Source organism: Tiliqua scincoides, chromosome 5, assembly GCF_035046505.1.
Source record: "Tiliqua scincoides isolate rTilSci1 chromosome 5, rTilSci1.hap2, whole genome shotgun sequence".
Classification (NCBI taxonomy): Eukaryota; Metazoa; Chordata; class Lepidosauria; order Squamata; family Scincidae; genus Tiliqua; species Tiliqua scincoides.
In genome coordinates, this window is record NC_089825.1 from 93,376,405 (window position 1) to 93,397,665 (window position 21,261).

At 45.2% G+C, this 21,261-nt stretch overlaps 2 protein-coding genes across 3 annotated transcripts; both read left to right on the top strand.

Moving 5' to 3' along the window:
- Window positions 1–1,472: 1,472 nt before the first annotated feature.
- Window positions 1,473–8,327, top strand: THAP7 (THAP domain containing 7). 2 transcript variants are annotated; one of them, XM_066628321.1, is made up of 5 exons: window positions 1,473–1,543; window positions 3,271–3,350; window positions 5,013–5,165; window positions 6,859–6,975; window positions 7,585–8,327. In XM_066628321.1, exons 2-5 carry the CDS (start codon window positions 3,271–3,273, stop codon window positions 8,141–8,143), a joined length of 909 nt encoding a protein of 302 aa, XP_066484418.1. In that variant the 5' UTR covers window positions 1,473–1,543; the 3' UTR covers window positions 8,144–8,327. The 2 variants fall into 2 exon arrangements, with proteins under 2 accessions (XP_066484418.1, XP_066484419.1); XM_066628322.1 differs by lacking the exon at window positions 1,473–1,543 and adding an exon at window positions 2,412–2,546.
- Window positions 8,328–11,710: 3,383 nt separating this feature from the next.
- On the top strand, window positions 11,711–18,954 carry LOC136652159 (E3 ubiquitin-protein ligase TRIM7-like). The gene is made up of 4 exons (XM_066629077.1): window positions 11,711–11,752; window positions 13,617–13,900; window positions 14,517–14,627; window positions 17,520–18,954. Exons 2-4 carry the CDS (start codon window positions 13,624–13,626, stop codon window positions 18,038–18,040), a joined length of 909 nt encoding a protein of 302 aa, XP_066485174.1. The 5' UTR covers window positions 11,711–11,752; window positions 13,617–13,623; the 3' UTR covers window positions 18,041–18,954.
- The last annotated feature ends 2,307 nt before the right edge of the window (window positions 18,955–21,261 follow it).

A 21,261-nucleotide genomic window follows, 5' to 3' on the forward strand; every position in this document is an offset into this window, starting at 1 on the left:
CACAGCCAGCTTCTGGTCCCCTGCGAGCCACTGGTCCACTTGACCAAACATGACTGAAGCTGTGCTTCTGTTGTATCCAGAGGGTGTTCTGAGGGTCAGGGAGGCTGCCTAAAACATCACTTTCTGGTTTTCCTGAAAAACTGGAAGTAACTTTTTGTACCCTCTGAAGGCCTTAGAACAAACTGTGGGTCAGTACCCATTAGGTGGGTTGTGAGCCAATTTCAGGTGGGTCTCATCATTTCAGTATTTTACTTTCAATATATTAGACTTGATGCTACCATGGTATGTGACTGCATTTGGGGAAATGTGACAGACCTGTACTTTTAACAAGCTACTATGTACTGTATATTCTTTTATCAGTGATAGTCAATGAGATTTACTCCTGGATAAGTGTGGGTAGGATTGCAGCCTAGGATTGTTAACAATTTTCCTGCTTGATGATGTCACTTCCGGTCATGACATCACTTCTGGTGGGTCCTGACAGATTCTCATTCTAAAAAGCGGTGCTAAATGTTTGAGAACCACTGCCTTAGAAGGCTTTCTGAGGGTTGGGGAGGACTCCCTGGCCCACTAACTCCCGGATTGGCCTTTTCAGCCACACTAGACGCTGTGCCAGAACCACCATCCAGAGCGCGATACCAGAGTCTTTCGAGACTGAAGGGTGCCAATACAATCAATCAATCTTTATTGTACTTCTTCTGCTTTTATTAAGTTTTAAGCATTTTAACTGCATGATACTTAATATTTAATGAGCAAGTTGCGGTCTGCTCTCCAGCCTTTCAGCTGTGCCGGGCCTGGGCCTGCGCTGCCAGGGGTCTGCTGTCCTCAGTCTGTGGGGAGGTCTGACCCCGCGGAAGGCAGCGTCAGAGAATGAAGGACTGAGAGAAGCTGGGTCAGGAGCGCCCCTCCCCCCGGAGAACAGCAGAGCCTCCCCCCTCCCCCCAGAGAACAGCAGAGCCTCAGCCCCCCCCCCGCCTCACTCTGACAGTTAACTGGCCGTTGGCGCTGAGGCTCCTCAAACGGGCCTCTGATTGGCCAGACGGCGCGTGCCACCGCCACGCCCACCCTAGCCTCTCCCCTTCGCTGGTTGCTTCTGAAGGGGGAGGGCGGGGCAGCTGAAGGTAATCCCCAATGGGGAGGGGGGATGCTTGTGACGCAACAAGTGACGTCACGGTCCGTAGAGAGCGAGAGACCAAAAGCGACGCCCCCACACTTCAGGTACGACCGTTGAGACGTTTCAAGACTACTTTGACAGACATTGAAGAGCTTCCCTGAGTGGGCTACGTAATCTATGAGTCCTCTTTAGTCTATGGCCCGCCACCTCTCTCTGTTACAACTCCACGTCGCATGCGTGGGGAGGGAGCGCTCCCTTCCAGACCGGAAGTGTCCGTCAGGGGGTGTGACGCTCTTGCCTCGCCTCTGTCCCCTTCCTTCTCGAGCCCCGGAACGTCTCGCGCTCCCTTCTCGCGAGAACATCCCCCCCACGCAGGCAAGCCTCGAAGCCGCGCCGGCGGTGCTCCGAGCGAGCAATGGGAGTGGGGAGGTGAGACTCAGACTCCGAAGTCACTGTCTGCCGCACAGGGCCTTGCAGTCCGCGTCCCCTTTAAAAGGGCTCTGGGAGGGGCCATCCGCAAGGCCTGGGGGGGAAGAGCTGAAGCCCCGCCCCCTCCTTGGGTCAGGGATTCTGGAAGGTCCCATTGGGAGGGGAGTCCGGCTTGGAATGGTCCTCAGTGACCCCCCCTTCCCACCCCAGATGGACCAGACCGAATGGACTAGCATCCTCAGCACGGTCCATACTCCCCACTGCTGACCTAGCTCAGGCACCCTCATTTCACCCGTGGGGGAACCACTGTGGTCCTCTCCTTGGAGGGGGGGGGAGGAGTGTGTGAATGGGGCTGGGGCTGCTTTCCTGGGAGTCAGCCCCATTGAGCTCAGTGGGCCTTACTTCTGAGTAGACCGTCGTAGAGTGGGGCTGGAACTCATACCTGTCTGCAGGACACACAACTCAACTGGTAGCGCTCACTCTGCCAGCGCACTTGAGGCGGTGTCTGGTGGGACCCCCAGATCTCCGCCACCTGGGAGCCAGACCAGCAATGCAGCGTGTCGGCCCCCCCACCGCCTGCCCTGAGCCTCTTGCTGGTGTTCCTCACGTTGCGCCTGACCTGCCAGTCCAGAAGGAACTGCGACGACATCATCAACAGTACTTCCTGGAAGCAGACCGTGCAAAGGGGTGCGACTTCAGAACATAAGAAGATCTCTGCTGGACCGGGCCCAGGGCCCAACTAGTCCAGCTTCCTGTATCTTACAGTGGCCCACCAGGTGCCTCAGGGAGCAACAGGGCACCTGCATCCTGGCGCCCTCCCTGGCATCTGGCCTTCTGAGGCAGCCTCCTTCTGAAACCAGGAGGGTGCACATGCCCATCATGGCTTGTGACCTGTGATGACTTTCCTTCCATACATCTGTTCGACCCCCTTTTAAAGGCATTCAGGTCAGATACCGTCACCACACCCTGTGGCAAGGAGTTCCACAGACTAATTATACGCCGGGTAAAGAAATATTTTCTTTTGGCTATCCTAACACTCCCAATTTTAGTGGTTGTCAGCTCGTTCTGGTACTGTGTGAGAGGGAGAAGAACATCTTTCTACCCATCCCCTGCACAGTGTCTTCCCCCATACCATGTGGCAAGGAGTTCCACTGGTTATCATCCCCTTTGGCCTGCCCTAACCCTCCAGGCACTCCAAGGCAGTGGCTGTCCCCTAGTTCTGGTGTTGTGTGAGTGGGAGAAGAACATCCCTCTATCCGTCCCCTGCATGATGTCTTCCCACATACCACGTGGCAAGGAGTTCCGCCGATTATTCTTTCCTTTTGACTGTCCTGACTCTCCCAATACTCGCTTTTAGTGAAAGTCCCTTGGTTCTTGTGTTGTATGAGGGGGAAAAGCGCATCCCTCTGTCCACTCTTCCCCTGTCCCTCTTCAGAGCTATCAGAAAGCACCTTGATTCCTGAACAGTGTAGCCACTGAATCCTGCAGTAATTGAGCATGGGAAAAATATGCTCAGCAGAATGAAACAAAGAGGAGGGTAGATTTAGATCTCAGGAAGCAGAATTGAAAATACCAAGTTAACTATGGACTGACTTGTTGGCATGAAAAGACACTGCCCTGCTCTTGGGGTTTCCAACTTGCTTTTCCTTCTGAAGTAAAATTATACAGTTCTCACATGTAAGTCCTCAAGGCAGAGCAGGTTATAAATATTCTATTTTCTGTTACAGATGCCCCGTCACTGCTCTGCCACTGGCTGCTGCTCCCGTGACACACCCGAGACTCGCAACCGAGGCATTTCCTTCCACCGGTGAGAGTTGAATCCGTTCTGCACTCTCCCAGTCAGTGGTGGACCTTCCAAGCCCCGTGCCCCAGGGCAAAGGTCCGCAATAGTAATAATAATAATAATAATAATAATAATTAACTAGGTATTTATATACCGCCTTTCTGGTCATCGGATTACTCCTCTGACTTTATTCAAGGCAGTTTACATAGGCAGGCATTTCTAAATCCCTCAAGGGGATTTTTACAATCATAGAGGTTCTCTCTTTCAAGAACCGACAACATTTCAGAATGGATCTTCCTGGTTTGATCTCACTTCTGGCCTCCAGTTCTCCCAGGCAGGCTGACAAGCAGCTCCATCTCTCACATGGAGGGTAGCCGAGACGCTTCTTGCTCACACCAATGGCTTTTCAGCTGCTTCAAGGTCTCGCCATTCTCAGCAGCTCAGAGAGCTGCCGGTGTCCTCAAACTGGTGACCATCTGATGTTATATTCGGGCTAATGGAGGCTCTGCCCTCTAGACCAGACCTCCTGCCCTCCTGCAATGGCACCCACTTGTGGGATGCTGCCCCTCCACATGCGAATCCACCCCCCCCCCACCAAAACATTGCAGAGACTTGCACAACTCCGGGATGCATCAGAGAAGCCTCTTGAGGCTTCCCTGATGTCTTAAACTGTGCTTCTGACAAACCGAAAGCAGTTTCTGACTGTGTTGGAAGCCTCAATAAGGCTTCCGCAGAGTCCTAGAAGCCCCTTTTACTTAATGGCAGGTCCACCACTGCTTCCAATCTTCCATTCAGTTTTATAATGGTATTGTATTGAGGGCTGAGTAGTACTGAATTGAAAACTCCATTTGTGGCAGGGAACTCTGTACCCAGCTACCAGTATGTTTTTGGTTTTTTTTAAATATGTGTTCCACTGTTCCTCAAGGCACTCATATTTGGGGATTCTTCTGACCTAAGTACTTGTCAGGATTAGATCTACGTAGCAGGGAAAGGGAAAGGTTAAGAAATGCCTGTCAGATTCTACAGTACTGTGATTCCTTTGTTGTCCAGTTGGAGACTTGTTCTTTATTTCGCTGAAAGAATTCCTGCATATTGCTGCTTTTTTATTGTAGCCGAGAACAGCTTTAGCACAGTCCCAAGCTGCTTGGCATCTTATTTACCTTTAAAAAATTGTGTCATGTTGTGCTCAGAGAATGCTATTCAAGGTGGTTCATATAAATATTATCAAACCACAATGCAATCACAAACTGATGCTAAAAAACAAGAAGAATTAAAACCTAAAACATAGCTCAATTGCAAAGTAGTTAACCAATAAACTTTAAAAAAGCAGCAATTAATAAACCGTATGCCACCAATAATTTTATCACCATCAGGCATTTGCGCCTAAAGGACAGCAAAGATGTCACCAGGTGAATATCTCTTGGGAGGGAGGTCCATAACCTGAGTGCAACCAATAAAAGACCCTATCTTTGGTAAATGCCTTCCTAAACTCAGATGTCCGGCACCCAGAGAGAACGGCCTGTGATGATGATCTCAGTTATTGGGCAAATTCATATAGGACAAGGCCATTCTTAAGGCACCCTGGTCTTCCTTTCCCTTTTACCTGACCCCCTCCATATGGTCCTTTGTCTTCAGGGGGATTTGACTTCTTTTAATGCTGTGATTCACACTGTTTCATTCTTGCAGACTGCCGAAGGACAATCCCCGACGAGCTGTGTGGCTAGAGAACTGTCGGCGGAAGGACCTGAGTGGTCAAGGTCTCTGGGACCCTGCCTCTAAGTATGTTTACTTTTGCTCCAAGCATTTTGAGAAGAGTTGCTTCGAACTAGTGGGCACCAGGTAGGTCATTGAAGTCCAGGAGGCCTGTAAGGTCAAGCAGTCAGATCTGGTCTTGTCAAGGCAAGGACTTGTGTCACATCTGGCATTGGTGAAGGTACTGCTGGGAAATGGGGGCCCTGCTGTAGCCTCCCTGAAGTTCAGAACGTGGAGGAGGGAGGTAAAAATGCTCTGAAGTCCAGAAAAACAAAACAAGTCTTGAAGGCGAGAAAGAGCTGTCATGGAGCTCCAGTCTGGTTTATTTATGAGTGACCAGCTTCTAATTTATAGTATTCTTCCAGAAAAAAAAAATACCAGCACAAACACTGAAAAAGTAGACTTTGACAACTCAGAACTGGAAGCCAACTGGCTTTTAATTTTTGGTGGAAAGGACACCAAAAGTGAGGACAGGTTGTAGTCATTAGCAGTAGTTTAGTTTCAGTTTCAGTTTCAGCACCTTTATTGGCATACAATTACAACACATTGAGAACATTCATACATAAAAAGCTAGGGGAAGCCAAAAAGAAAAAAAAAACATAGTTTTTGTCAACATAGCAGACTACAAATGACACCTATAACCCAAGCACTTCAGAGAATAGGGGCACACTTCCAATTTGTCGCCACAATTTGTGAGATAAATTTAGCTATCTGAGAAACAATGTCAGAATCGATGGTTAATAAAAATTGCAATATAGCAAAATCCTCAGCAAGGGAGTTAAGATAAAATTGGAGGGCTAGACATTTCCTTCTGGCCTCATTATGAAGTGGACAATGAAAAAGAAGGTGGTCTTAATGTTTCTACAGCCCGCTGAGGACAGGGACAGATTCTTTCCTGAAAAGGGATGCCATTAAATCTACCCCAAATAACAGAAGATGGAATTGAATTACAATGGGCCATAGAAAAGGCCCTTCTAATTTTTGGGCATTCCAAAATATAGTTGGGAATTTCGCCTACTTTAACCAGTAAATGATAGTATAAAGGTGAACAAGTTTTGTTGGCAGCACATAAAATATTGGAAGAATGAATATCCAAGAGTCTCCCTTTAATGAGCCTGAAAGCCTCGGCTTGTGACAGATGACCAAGTAAGTCAGGCTCAACTCCCAGTTGTTTTATTTTTGCGCTCCAAGGTTTATCAAAGAAGTAAGGGTCATCAAGAAGGTGATGTAGGAGAGTGTTAGGGTCAGTATTGTAGAAAATTTTGAGCCAAAATTTAATCGCTGTAATCCACGCCAGTGTTTCAAGTTGGATTTGGCCTGATTCAATACAGAGCACCTCATAAGACACACACCGGGGCAAACCCAGTGCATTAGCAGTAGCAAACTTGTCTGCTCAGTAAAATATTGGATTTCTGTTAAGCTGTATTAAATTAGTATATGTGTCTCTGTGAATGTGCACATGAAAGCACGTTATATGGTAGTAGGCATCTTCATTATGTCTTGGGGGGGAATACGAATCTCTAAGAAATATGGATGACAAAGATTAAGACTGTTGTACTCACGGCTCATTGGTACACAGAGATATGGGCAAAAATGTTGCCATGGTGCCAGTATGTAACTGATTGACTGCAAATGCAGTTAGCATCTCCCAGGATCCTGTAGCCCCTGAAAAACTTCACCCTTCTGCCCAGTCATCCACAATTAGGATGCTCTTCCAGAGATGAATGCTGGGCAGTCTTCATCCAGCAACGGCTTATGTGTGTCTGTACTTTCTTCCTAGTGGTTACCATCGGCTCAAGGAGGGTGCTGTCCCCACAATATTTGAGCTTCATGCCAAGCCACGCCGAAAAGCAAAGCTAGGGAGCTCCAGACTTGGAAAACGTCAGCAGGAGCAGAGGTGAGCTACCCTTTTGACTTTGTCTTCCCTTGTTTGTTAATGGTATTTTTTTTCCTTACTGGCTCCACACATCTGTGGGCTTAGAGCAGAGGGGTGCTTTTAAGAAACAATTGCAGAGTAGAACTGTGGAGGCTATGGCTGGAAGCAGGGACAAGGATGGGGAGGAAGAAACTGATGGAGGTTATGGATAGTTAATATGGCGAATGTAGACATAGGATTGTAGTGTAGGAGTAATAATGGATCCAAATGAGATCTGACTGTTCCTAGCATTGTTCTGTAGCCTTAAGATGCAGTATATACTTATCTAATTTGACCATCACTGCAGCCTCATAAGAAACATTGAATAAGGGTTTCCTTTGTTTCCCATATCCAGGCCTAGTGCACTCTCAGCTGTTCCTTGCTGGCACACTTGGATTGTTGAATCTCATAGGAAGTGTCTAAAGTAGCTGGCTTCAGACTCTGGAGTAAGGCTGGCCCTATATGTGCCCTTTGCATCCATGTGATTTCTTCCCTTGATTGCCAACATTCATCACTGCTTTGAGGCAGGAGAGTGGCAGATCCTCTCGGTTTGCTTTTGTGTCTGATTTGGTTCTGTTCTGTTTCCTATAGCTGTGGTTCTTGCCCCAAGGAGGAGTCACCTTCATTGTGCATGGACATCTCATGCTTTCCTGCACAAGAACTACCAAGCCCTGGAGCTGCACCCTCCAGTGGTGAGCCCCGAAGCCAGCCCATCCTTCCCGGGCCAGAGCCAGAAAGCCTGGCCCCTCTGACAGACATTCCCCTGGAACAGTCACCAGCTGCTACAGGTCAAGAAGAAGCGTCTCCCTCTCCAGCCCTTCCGGAGCCTGTGGGGGATCCATCCCACCCTGTTTCCCTCTCTCTCTACATGCTGCGCCTACCTCCTCCAGCTGGCGCTTACATCCAGAACGAGCACAGCTACCAGGTGGGCAGTGCCTTGCTTTGGAAACGGCGGGCTGAGGCAGCACTTGATGCTTTGGGGAAAGCGCAGCGGCAGCTGCAGGCCTGCCGGCGCCGAGAGCAACGACTTCGCCTGCGTATCTGTGAGCTACAGCGTGAACGACGGCCACACAGCGCTGATGCTGCACATCGACGGCTCAAAGAGCACATGCAGGTCTTTGAACTGCAGCTGCTCAATGACGTTGAGTAACACTGAGATCGGCCGAGCGGATTTTTCCCTTTGGGACATAGTCTCAGTTTTGGCTTGTATGGTGTTTCTCCTGGCCAAAACTGTGTCAGAGTTTGGGGGCTTTGGGACTAACCTGCTCCTCGGCACATGTCTTCAGTCCCCTTATATTTACTCTGTATCTGTAAATAAAGATTGTTTTGTATGAGTGGATGCTCCAGCTTGGCTCAAAGACGCTTGAGTTGCTTCCAGACCAGTCCAGCATTGCAGGTACCTGTGGTTTTCAGTATGGTATGACCCAAGGGGCAGGAAGGCCACATCAGCATCTGTCACAAGAAACTGCTCATCCTCACTATAAAGGACTTGAAATAGTTGGGGGGTCAGAAAGCGTCCCACTTGTTTTTTGGGGGGAGGGCTGCTTCTCCCAATCCATTCCAGTCTCCTCTGTTCATGTCATTATGTAAACACTTGCACAAGGGGGAGGAATACATTGTTCCTTTCAGCAGTCTGTTCCGCAGCCAGCCAACTGCAGCATTCCTTTCCTGATTTATAACAGGACTATAGAGAGTAGAAGCATATTTTGGTATGTTGGTGGTGGACACCAAACTAACTCTGCTTCTGGCCATGAACAAAGAGTAGGATCATGAGGCATGAAAGGATCTGCAGTTGTTTACTTCCCTTCATCAAGTAGCCCTTTACCAAAGGGTTAATTTTAAAATCCACAATGCTGGTTAATGAGCTGTGAGCAATGTTGAACTGTGCAGTCTCCAGAAATGTCATTGCAGTGTGTATGTTCATCCAGATTGTACATACGAAGGCAGCACAGTGTTGACACTAGCATGGTGGTGCAATTAACACCCATCTAAATGCTCTTGATGGTATTTTGCTCTAATTTAAGATGAGACAGTCGCACACATATCACTCCCCTCCCAGCAGTGTTCACTGTAACCCAGTGGTTCTCACACATTTTGCACTGGAACCCACTTTTTAGAATGAGAATCTGTCAGGATCCACTGGAAGTGATGTCGTGACTGGAAGTGACATCATCAAGCAGGAAAATTTTTAACTATCCTAGGCTGCAGTTCTACCTACACTTATCCAGGAGTAAGTCCCATTTACTATCATTGTTAAAACCATATACAGAGTAGCTTGTTAAAAGTACAGGTCTGTAACATTTCCCCAAATGCAGCACATACCATGGTACTATCAAGTCTAATATATTAAAAATAAAATATTGAAATGAATGGGGGCCCACCTTAAGTTGGCTTGCAACCAACCTAGTAGGTCCCAACCCATAGTTTGAGAAACACTGTTGTAACCAAATATTCTTATCAGAGAGCAGAAAAAGTTACAACAAAGCCAGGCACTACTGAAAGCTATTTTAGCCCAATTGCTAAGAACCTGAGCAGGACTGGAACACAATCTCCTTGTACCTGAAGGAGTATGTGATTTGCCTCCCCCTTCATCTGATGGTGTTCTAGTCTTCAACTTTTTTCACTCCTGTAAGTGGTCACAACCTCGTTGGGTCCTGCCTTCAAGGTTGAAAAACACATATTTAATGAGATGTTACTGCATGGACACAATCCCAGAACACAGCCTCAGTGTTCAAGTATTCATTAATTGCTATTTTATCTGTTTGTAAAGGTCAAAGAGCTGCATGCTTAACCCCCTTGATGCTGGGCAAGATGGATCTTTGGCCTGAGCCTGCAGGACTTTTCCTTAGGTTCTCACATTCACTTCCCAGCTGTTGAAGGAAATCTACCAAAGAGGAAAATGGACCATGTGTAACCGGTTCTGTCCCATTCTTGTTTGACCCACCATTGCAAGGGTAACTTTCCAGATTTTCCCCAGCTAGTCTGGGGTTATTTGGGCAATTCAGAGGGGAGCTCTGTACTGCAGAGTTGAACCCGTTTGACACCTGTTTAAGCCATTTCTGCCCCATGTTGTGTATATGCAACAGGGATCAAATGTGTACACCTGTGGGTTGGGCAGAAATGGGTTGATGATCATTGCTTTCCAAGAAAGGTGTTTGGGAATAGAGTTGCTAATCCTCCAAGTTTGCTCTGGAACCTCTGGCTTTGCCTACGAATTCTGCTGGATGCCATTAAAGGCATAGGGTCTCCTTCAATCTAAGGGGTAATCCTTGGCCTGGAACTAGAGCACCAGCATCAGCAACATGTATATTCCCATAGGAAATCTAATCAGTGCTTTCAGCCCAGAATTAATGGTAAACAGAGAGGGGGGGGGATCACAGCTAACCCTTCCTCAATTGCCTTTCTGCAGGTAGGAATGCACAATAGATAAGCTGCATCGTCTTTGAGATTCAAGCCAGATTGAAAATTTCATAACAAAATGTTACTGAAAAGAACACCTCCCCATTCCATAGCCAAGTGAAAGAATCCAAGAGAAGAGACTGCAGGACGCAAGACCAAGCAGGTAGACGTGACACGACACCTCTGCTAACTGGGCTAAGTGGTACTTTTAAAAGTAGTGGCTCTCTTACATTTAACAGGGACGAACAGTTGTCCTGATTCAACCCAGCACAGCATTGTATCCAGTGGCTACTTGCTTCTGTCTCCCTTGTGTCTTTTTTCTTTTTTTTAAGATTGCGTGCCCCTTGGGGACAGGGAACATTCTTCCCTTTCACTGCTACATAAACTGCTTTGCAAACTATTTGTTGTTGTTGAACAACACAACACTCTCTATAATACTCTAAATAATAATGATAGTTCTGTGATTGGTACAAGCCAGGTTATGTTGTGGAGAGATAGGGCTAGACTCCCTTTCCATCACACCAGGTGACACACATACACACCCCCTGCAACTGAGATTTGAAAAAAACATGCCAGTTTCATATCATGATGGTTAATTGAGTGCACATACCTATACACATGGAAACAGAAACACTGGAGTCATTTTAAAGTGAGTCGAAGGGTGGTTGGTATCATTGTTGCCTACTGTGTGCACACTATTGTCTTACCTCTCTTTTCAATCAGGTTTTCCAGAGTTGTGAAGTATGTTTATATACCACTTTTCAACAACACAAATTCACAAACTAGTTTACAGGGAAAATCAAATAATTGAATGGCTCTCTGACCCAAAGGAGCTCACAAAAAAGACACAGAATTCATTCATTTTAACCCACCTTTCTTCCCAAAGGAACCCGGCACCTAACAAAAAACAGGTGCACAGGTATATAAAACATACAATCTCAATTTAAAAACAGCAATTATACAGTAAGCTAAACCCCATAAAACAAGTAAGACAATAATAAGCATCCCAGCAGACAGACACTGGTAAAGTGAGAAAGGCACTAGGTTGGGGGTGAACAGGGATGCTCTTCCTGCTAAATATAAGAGCTTTGAAGCACTACCACAAAACAAGCAATGGACAAACTGAAGGCGAGAGGGTGGGATAATTTTAGATGTCACAAGCAAGTAACTTTTCATGCTGCTTTCAGTTTTCTGAAAAAGGCACACACATTACATCATCCACCTCTTGCTGTGCTCAGAGGGAGAGGGAACACACTGCCGGAGAGAGACGGGAAACAAGCCCTCCCCATTTGCTTTCATTTTCATTGAACTTTCAGTTTCATCTCCTGTGCAGAACAGGAAGGACAGCAGGCTGGCAACAGTGAGTTTTTCCTGAATTCTTTTGAACTTTGACGGGAGACAGAAGATGGTTTTAGATCAAAGCACTTGAAGGTCTTCCCTTTCCCTTGAGATTGTATAAACAGGTTTCTTTTGTCCCGCTGTCACCTCTGCTGTTTCAGTGTGAGCCAGTAAGGAAAACAGTGCTATCTGTGGACAGCGGAGGTTTGCTGCAAACAGCAAGGGAAGAGGAAGGTGAACTCTAACAGTGAAACAGCACAAGGGAAACAAATGACTCTCCCTTCCCATGTGCCATGGTACAGATCCCCACACATGGCACATTTTGGGCAATGTATAGCAGGACCCTCTGGTTCTGGGTTGGTGAGTGTGTGTGTGTGCATGCGTTAAAAGAATAATCTCCTCCATTTCTTTAATCTGGAGTGGCCAGAAAACAGTTTAACATACCTGGATTGTAGCTGTTGCTTATTTTCTACCCCACCTCCTTCTCAAATGGTTGCTTTCTTGCTTCTACGTTCCTTCCCTTTGCCTTTTCAGTAAAGCTGCTCTTCAGATCCCCCACTTTCCATCATCTGTCTCTTTCTCCATACATTTCCCAATATGAAAGGAGTGAATGAGTACTCTACAGCAGAGGTCTTCTATCTTTTTCATGCCACAACCCCAATAAATACAAGCATAAATAAAATATGAGACTAGAGACCCACCGTTGGTCCTACCCCTCTTCTGGAACCCTGACCATCCACTCCCTGCTCCCTTCCACAACTGTTCACTGAAACTAAATATTCTTATCAGAGAGAGCAGAAAAAGCCTGGCACTAGTGAAAGCTATTTTAGCCGAATTGCTAAGAACCTGAGCAGGACTAGGACACTATCTCCTGGTACCTGAAGGGGCTACACCAGATGCCTCTTCCTTTACCTGGTGGTGCTCTAGTCCAGTGATCTTCAGCCTTTTTCATTCCTGTAAGTTGCTGCGACCCCACAACTGAAGCTTCACGACCCCATTGGGGTCCTGAACCCAAAGCTGAAGAACACTGCTGTACTGCTTTAGACAATGCAATTAGTTTTTCTAGCTATTGTTGCTGCTCTGCGGAAGTTCTGTCTCCTTCCCTGGTTTTCACCCTGGTACAGCTGCCAAGGAACCTGAATCTATCAGCAGCCACTTCAACTCCTACCAACCTGTGCCAGTTGGCTATTACTTGCATAGCCCCAGCATTCTTGTCTTGTCTCCCAACTACAGTAACACCCTTGGAATGCCTCCTCTGATCAAAGTCAAAGTCTTTTCCAATCCCCCAGCACTTTCAGGCAAAAAAAAGTGACTCACAAATGTTGCATTCATTGGGCTAGGGCCTAAGCTGGGCTCCCTCAGTTCGTTTTAAACCAGATGCCTACAGATAACACATTTCACATCCATGAAATTTGCTGCCATCAGCAGGGTAAGTACAGCATGGGCAAGATTATCAGAAATGGCAGGAGGCAGGGGGAAGTGATTGGTGGAGAGAGCTAGTGGAAATGTGCGGCCTGAGGCAGCCACCTCATCCTGCCTCATTTGTGGGCCAGCCCTGTTCTTCAGAGTGGCGAAAAAGCAAGCGTTCAAACATCTAGAAGCAGAGAAAGAGGCCAAGATACTATAAAGGGATTATTGTACCCTGCAGAATTACCCTATTGTTTGCTTTGCTCTTAATGGATTTCATCGTAAATATGCTATTTTTGTCATCTCTATATGGTAGGCTAACTGGTTATAAAAAGGCAAGGCCCAGAACTTTACATTTCTATTCTGAACTTGCAACAAGTGACACTTTCTTCCCTTAATTTCAGAATCAACCTCCCACCCTTGATCTGGAGGTCTCTGACCTGTTTTTCTTTCCCCCTTTTCCAAAAACATCTGGTAAGGGCCAAGATGGCTGTCAGCGTCCGCTGCAGACTGGTTGACTTTTTGGATGAGCTAACAGAGGAGGAATTCAAGAGATTTAAGATGCACCTTGAGGACTACCCACTAGAGGAAGGCTACAAGGCCATTCCACACTGTCAGACGGAGATAGCTGGCCGCATTGAAATTGCCCAGCTCATGGTCAATGCCTATGAAGAGGCCAAGTCACTGCAGATGACAGTCAACATATTTAACAGAATAAACAAGAAGGATCTGTCAGCAAAAGTCAGGCATGAGATGCCACCACGTAAGTAACAAGAAAAAAAAAAGCCCCTGCTCTACCTACAACCTGTAGCTAACAACCTGTAGCTAACCTGTGACTAACAATGCACTTCTAAGCATGTCTACCCAGAAGTAAGTCCCACTGAGTTAAATGGGACTTACTCCTAGGTAAGTGTGTATAGGATTACATCCTGAAAGACTGAACTGTGAAGCAGGACTTTTCTGGTTTTAAAGCCCTCTTATTCTTTTCCAGGGCATCTTTTCCAGTGGCTGTTGCTGGGGTCTCAACAGCATCTTTTTGGATTGTAAACTCTTTGGGGACAGGAACCATTTATTGATTTATTTGCTATATAGATTGTTTTGTGAACTACTATTTTTAATCAGTGGTATATACATATTTATTAGTAATAGTAATGATAATAATTTTACTTGTTAATAAACCATAATTTTAGCTGCATCCATTGCAACTGCTGGTGCACTTTTCTTGTCCATGTGATGATTACAGAAGCCAGAAGGTAACCAAAAGGTCTTTTTCTTTCTTTCTTTCTTTCTTTCTTTCTTTCTTTCTTTCTTTCTTTCTTTCTTTCTTTCTTTCTTTCTTTCTTTCTTTCTCCTTTTGCTGTTCCGTTTGTTTCTGACAGGCTTCTTTCAACCCGCAAAACCCGTAACCCTGTCCAAGGAAGAAAAAAGAAGAAAGGAAGAAAAGATGATATCAGACCTCTGTGACCGTCTGGAAGGGACTCAAAAGAGAGGTTAGTTGTTGTCAGCAGATGAATTAAGGCAGGGGGTTAGCAGCAGGTAGAGTGAGATCTATTGGTAGGTATCCAATATCTGACTTGCTGTAATTTGCAGTAATTCAACCAGGCGTTCTGACAACAGCAAGATAAATTTCAAGAAAAAAAGGAAATGAAAAATCTCTGCCATAGCTGCCCTTGTCCCAATTGTGTCTCTTTTGGCCTCAATGTTTCCCACCCCTGTAAAACAGGAATACTGTGTTCACTGGTTGCCTTTGACCAGATCTCTTTGGTGTTAGAATTAATGATTTGTCAGATGTAGATTTATACTTCTGCGGCTAGTATTATAATGCCGTTGTACAAATCTATGGTAAGGCCACACCTGGAGTATTGTGTCCAGTTCTGGTCGCTGCATCTCAAAAAAGACATAGTGAAAATGGAAAAGGTGCAAAAGAGAGCGGGGCACCTGATTATGCCCCGTAATGTCTCTGATTACGGGGCTGGGGCACCTTCCTTATGAGGAAAGGCTACGGCGTTTGGGCCTCTTCAGCCTAGAAAAGAGACGCCTGAGGGGGGACATGATTGAGACATACAAAATTATGCAGGGGATGGACAGAGTGGATAGGGAGATGCTCTTTACACTCTCACATAATACCAGAACCAGGGGACATCCACTAAAATTGAGTGTTGGGCGGGTTAGGACAGACAAAAGAAAATATTTCTTTACTCAGCGTGTGGTTGGTCTGTGGAACACCTTGCCACAGGATGTGGTGCTGGCGTCTAGCCTAGATGCCTTTAAAAGGGGATTGGACAAGTTTCTGGAGGAAAAATCCATTATGGGGTATAAGCCATGATGTGTGTGCGCAACCTCCTGATTTTAGAAATGGGTTATGTCAGAATGCCAATGCAAGGGAGGGCACCAGGATGAGGTCTCTTGTTATCTGGTGTGCTCCCTGGGGCATTTGGTGGGCCGCTGTGAGATACAGGAAGCTGGACTAGATGAGCCTATGGCCTGATCCAGTGGGGCTGTTCTTATGTTCTTATGTTCTTATGTGCAGGGTCTCCCTAGCCTATGGCACAAGGGGTGTAGTAGGCAATGAACTCTGTCCCCTGAGCTGCTGCCATATTGTATTGGGCTCCCCAGCCATGCTTGTGCACCTAGCTCCAGCTGGGAATCTTAGGGTTCTAATAAAGGACAAAGCTGTTCCTACAAACCTCAGGCCTGCTCACCCTTGGTGCATTCAGACAGAAGGCTGGTAACGCCCACAGTCACAGATGGCTATTCCTTGTAGTTATGCTAGTCTTAGCTATCTTATAGCTATCTTATAGCGATCTTATCTTATAGCTATAGCTTATCTGATAGCTATCTTATAGCTATCTTATAGCTAGTCTTAGCTATAGTCTTAGCTATACGAGATGCTCGTATAATGCATCTCCCATCCCTACGTCAACAGGAGAACAGAGGGCTAGGTTTGCTGCAAAAGGGAACTTGTTGTAAGTGGAAATTGCTGGACACTTGCACTATATCAGTGTTTCTCAAATGGTGGGACTCACTAGGTGGGTCGCTAGCCAATTTCAGGTGGGTCCCCATTCTTTTCAATCTGTATTTTATTTTTAATATATGAGACTTGATGCTCCCATGGTATGTGACTGCATTTGAGGAAATCTTAGAGACCTGTACTTTTAACAAGCTAATGTGTATAAGCTATTAACAATGGGGCAAGGGTAAGTGTGGATAGAACTTCAGCCTTTGGGATGTTTGGGGTTTTTTAAAAAAACAGATCAATAACCACTAAGTAGAGTTAGGAAGGTTCGTCTTCATTTTAAATACGTTTTTAAACTTATACTTATTGTAAGCTTTTAATTTACTGACTAAATTTGATTTGATTTTGTCATGTGGGTTTTTTAAAAATTTGCTGCTTGATGATGTCATTTCTGGCCGTGACATCACGTCCAGGTTAATGACATCGCTTCCAGTGGGTCCTGACAGATTGTCATTCTATAAAGTGGGTACTCATGGTAAAAAGTTTGAGAACCACTGCACTAGATCATGGAAGTCAGAGCTGTTGTCAGTTTGCATCAGGCCCTGAGACAAGGTGAAGATCTGGGCCCCTAAAAGCCCCCATGGTGTGGTTTTCCCATCCAACAGCTTACTGGGTTTGTCAATGGCTTGCAGGCTGGTAGGAGCAGTTTTTTCCCCTCTCTAACTGATTGGGCGTCTTCCAGGCAGCAGTCCCTGCAGAGGGAATCTGGAGTAACCAGGGCAGTGGCAGCTCCTCCACTTCTGCCCTCCAAATATGGAAGAAACTCCCCCCCCCCCAGCCACCAATCAACCTGGAAAACTGAAGGGGAAGCTGCACTCTGGCAACTTCCAGGAGCCCAGATCTTTGCCTTGCCACAGGGTCTTGCTCAACCTGACACCTGACTCCAGTGATCTAATGCACATTTTCATTGGGGGGGAGGGGCTTTATTATTTTCACTCAGTTGCAAACAGAGTTAAGCACAATTCAGACATTCATCTGAACACTCATATAGTAGATCACATGGGGAAAAATGTTGGTATGGGCACTAGCCACTAGGTACCCATTACAGCCAAATACAATCAGTATTGGAGAAAGAGCAGGCTTTTCCTGTTGAATTTCAACCTGAAACCATGCCAAAGAAGATCCTACAGAAGCAGAACATTTTTAGAGCTTACCCTAGGGATGAAAATTGTGCATATGTTCTTTGACACTACCAAAGGCACTGTTAAATTAAACTACTTCCTTCACTATTAAAATGTTGTTTGTCTTCACTTTCCGATGACCCGGCTCTGTAATCTGACTCTTGTTAGCTAAAGCTGCGGCACTGTTAAATTGTGGATGAACATGGGAACCATCACACTGATTTTTGCTCTGTCTCTGTCTCTAGTGGAGGTGACTCTGGATCCCAAGACTGCCTTCCCTACCCTCATCCTTTCTGAAGATCTGAAAAGTGTGTATTTGGGACACCGAGCCCAGTCTCTTCCTGACAACCCGAAGCGCTTCAATTTTTCGCCGTGTGTTCTGGGAGCAGAAAGCATCAGCTCTGGGACTGTAGAATGGGTGGTGGAAGTGGGGAAGGCCAAAGGATGGGCCATTGGTGTTGTCCGGGAATCAATAGAGAGAAAATGGCACCTTTATATCACAGTCAATCAAGGGTTTTGGGTATTGCAGCTGTCTGACGGAGAATATCAGGCCTCTACCACCCCTTCCACCACTCTTCCGCTGTGGAAATCGCCAAAACGGATCAAGGTGCGCCTGGAGTATGACTTTGGCATCCTCTCCTTTTATGATGCAGACTCGATGGAGTCCATCTTTAGCTTCAACTTTCCTTTCTCTGAGAGGCTGTTTCCCTTTTTTCAGGTTTGGGATACAGAGATCCCACTGAAAATCTGCCCCAGTGATTCATAGGGGGGTACATATTCCAGAAAGATAAGTTCGTGCATACTATTCACCATTCCAACCCTCCCCCAGCACTCCTAACTGTCCTGTTGAATTTTCAAATCACAAGCACAAAAGTTGATTCCCTCCATTCATTAATAAGGATTTTTAAGTGAATTGGAAATTCAAAATACTCTTGTGAAGGATTCATCCATGTGATTCCGGGTTCCTGATTCAGGCAACAGGGAAATTTTCCTGGGGAGAAGCAGCTTATTTTTCACTATGGTTGGCAACATTCAGTCTCAAAAGACTATGGTATAAGCCTACATCATCCGTTATTCCCAGGCGGTCTCCCATCCAAGTATTAACCAGGCCTGACCCTGCTTAGCTTCCGAGAACAGACAAGATCGGGAGATAGCGTTCAGTGTTGTGTAAAAAAGAGGCCATTGTGCCATTTCTCTGCCATTCTCACAAGGTATTTTAAAGTTATTTTATTATGTCTATGTAACGATATATTTTCAGAGAAAGGTGGTATATCAATACCATATTCAATCAACAAAATATATATTTGGGGGAGGAGTTGGCTGCTTTTGTGCTGATTTTATTATATAGTGTTTTTTTGTATGATGATCCTGTAATTTTTAATATGTTTAACATATTATGACCTGCCTTCTGTCTATTTTTAGCAAGGTGCAATGGATGAGCTCTCCACATTGTGCCCAATGACCTCCTTTTCCAAATGTGTACAGTCTCTCCTAACTCTATATTGGTTCCTTAGCTGACTGTCCTTAAGGGTTGCATGTGCCTATCTTTTACTAAGATTTGAATCCAACCACTTCCAACACACAAGGCATTTTATAAGCCTGCTTTTTCTGTTCCTTCCTCCTTTGATTATCTCCCCCCCCCCTTAATTTTTAATAAATTATTTTTATGTTTCAACTTTTCACCTGCCTGTTGTCCGCTGAAAGTCAGAGCTTTGCCCCCATCCTCAAGGACCACTGACTACATGCTACAATCTAGTTTTGGGGGGAATCTTCCACAGAACTGAAGGAAGGTTTTCAAGGACAATCTCTCTTGTCTTTGTCCTCTTGGTGGCAGAACAGATCATAATTTTTGGCCAGGGTAGCTCTGGGCAAAGGAAGGAAGTATTGGCTCCAGGGCTCCCTTCCCTCCTGATCACGATATGCAAGGAAAGGAAGCATTAAAAAAATCAAATACATTTTGATTGCAAACCAAAATGTTTGCAGCCTCTCCCCTGGGCTGTTTCTTTGCATTCATCCATCCATTCTTTCAAATAATTCTGCACTGTATTTCGACCATGGACAGCATTCAAGGTAACTTGACAACCACTTTTAAAACAATACCAAAATTATAACAAAATTATTTTTCACATTTTTATATTGCCCTTCCTCCAAGGAGCTCAAGACGGCGTACATAGTACCTCCTCTCTACAACCCTGCAAAGTAGGTGAGATTGAGAGATAGTGACTGGCCCAAGGTCACCCAGTAAGCTTCATGGCTGAGCAGAGATTTGAATCTCGTCTTTCCAGATCTAAGTCCACTTCCCAAACCACTACACCATCCTGGTTCTCCTATGAGAACACTAGATTCCATGAGAACGAAAAAGTTAGAGTAGTGCAGTGGCTGTTGTGGAGCTGTGTGGAGCCTTGGTTTTCTAATACAGTGGTTCTCACACTTTTGTCACCGGAACCTACTTTTTAGAATGAGAATCTGTCAGGATCCACCGGAAGTGACGTCATGACCAGAAGTTACATCATCAAGCAGGGAAATTGTTAACAATTCTAGGCTGCAATCCTACCCACACTTACCCAGGAGTAAGTCCCATTGACTATCATTGTTAAAAGAATACACATAGTAGCTTGTTAAAAGTACAGGTCTGTAACATTTCCCCAAATGTAGTCACAATATCTTGGTAGCATCAAGCCTAATATATTAAAAATAAAATATTGAAATGAATGAAGACCCACCTGAAATTGACTTGCAACGCACCTGGTGGGTCCTGATCCACTGTTCTTGGATATAAAGAAAAACTGTTCTAATATATCAAGCATCTTGGTATTTTTGCTGATCAAATCAGGGCTTCAGCACAGTCCTTCATCTTTTAAAGCCAACGTCCATTATAATTGGGGGTCTCTATCACAATTTCCCCTGTAACTGGAGTTGGCCAAAAGTTCTGACTTTGACAAGCCACCTCAACCTACACAAATCCAAGTTAATTGCATTTCCATCTGGCCTGTCCCTTAGGAAGGGAAAAGTTAATAAGGTTGGGACTCCAGAGATTTTTGGTTTACCTTTAGTGCTTTGGGGAAAAGGAGATTTTTGTTCGTGCTAGGTCAGATATAAAGGCATATTTTCATCAAACATTTCTTGCTGCAATGTGCTTTAATTCTAGCTTTTAGCAGCCACATCATAGTACTTCCAACCATTCTGTTCTCTACCCTTCTTCACCCATGTGTATATTTTTCAGCATTCCTAAATGTCTTCCAATCCATAGGTGCCAGGTGCGTCTGTTGCTGTCTATTCAGCATTACAGTATAAGAGATCTGTGCCATAGGAAACACAAAACTGCTGGAAGGGATTTTATGTAGCCAGCAAGTAAATAATGAATACGTATGGTAAAAATACATGGTACTCCCACCATGAAAACTGGTGCATTAATAATGGAGTAATTTCCAAAAGCTGGGACCAGGATCCATTTACAGTAATGATGGTGTCTCCAAGTGTAAGGAGAGATGGCTGGAAACTACTTTTTGCATCTATGCCTTTATACAGGATGGGAGATAAGAAAACTAAGAAAAAGTAGCCAAAATAGTGGACTTCATAGGACTGTGAAAAGCTGCCCCCCTTTTTTTAATCCAGTAAGATCCCACCCTAGAGTTGCTCTACATGGTACATAGTAAAAAATGGCACTTCTTTTACTAAGTCAAATGTTGGTGTACAAGCTCTGTCACTGAGCTAATTTTTTTTTTAATGCTTCATCCATTTCATCCATTTCACCATGGATTTTCCATGCAGAGAGGGTTTTTTTGACAACAGGATTAAAAAATAGTGGAGGAGTTTAATTTTTCTTTAAATCAGATTTATTAAATATATTCTAGCTCAGATTTCCAAAAATAAATGCATAAAGACGCATGCATTTTTTGGTTCGTGGTAGCAGCAAAGCTGTGAGTACTGGAAGGCTAGCATAATAGGATGTTAAGACCATCTCTGAGGAGATACAGTGTATGTATC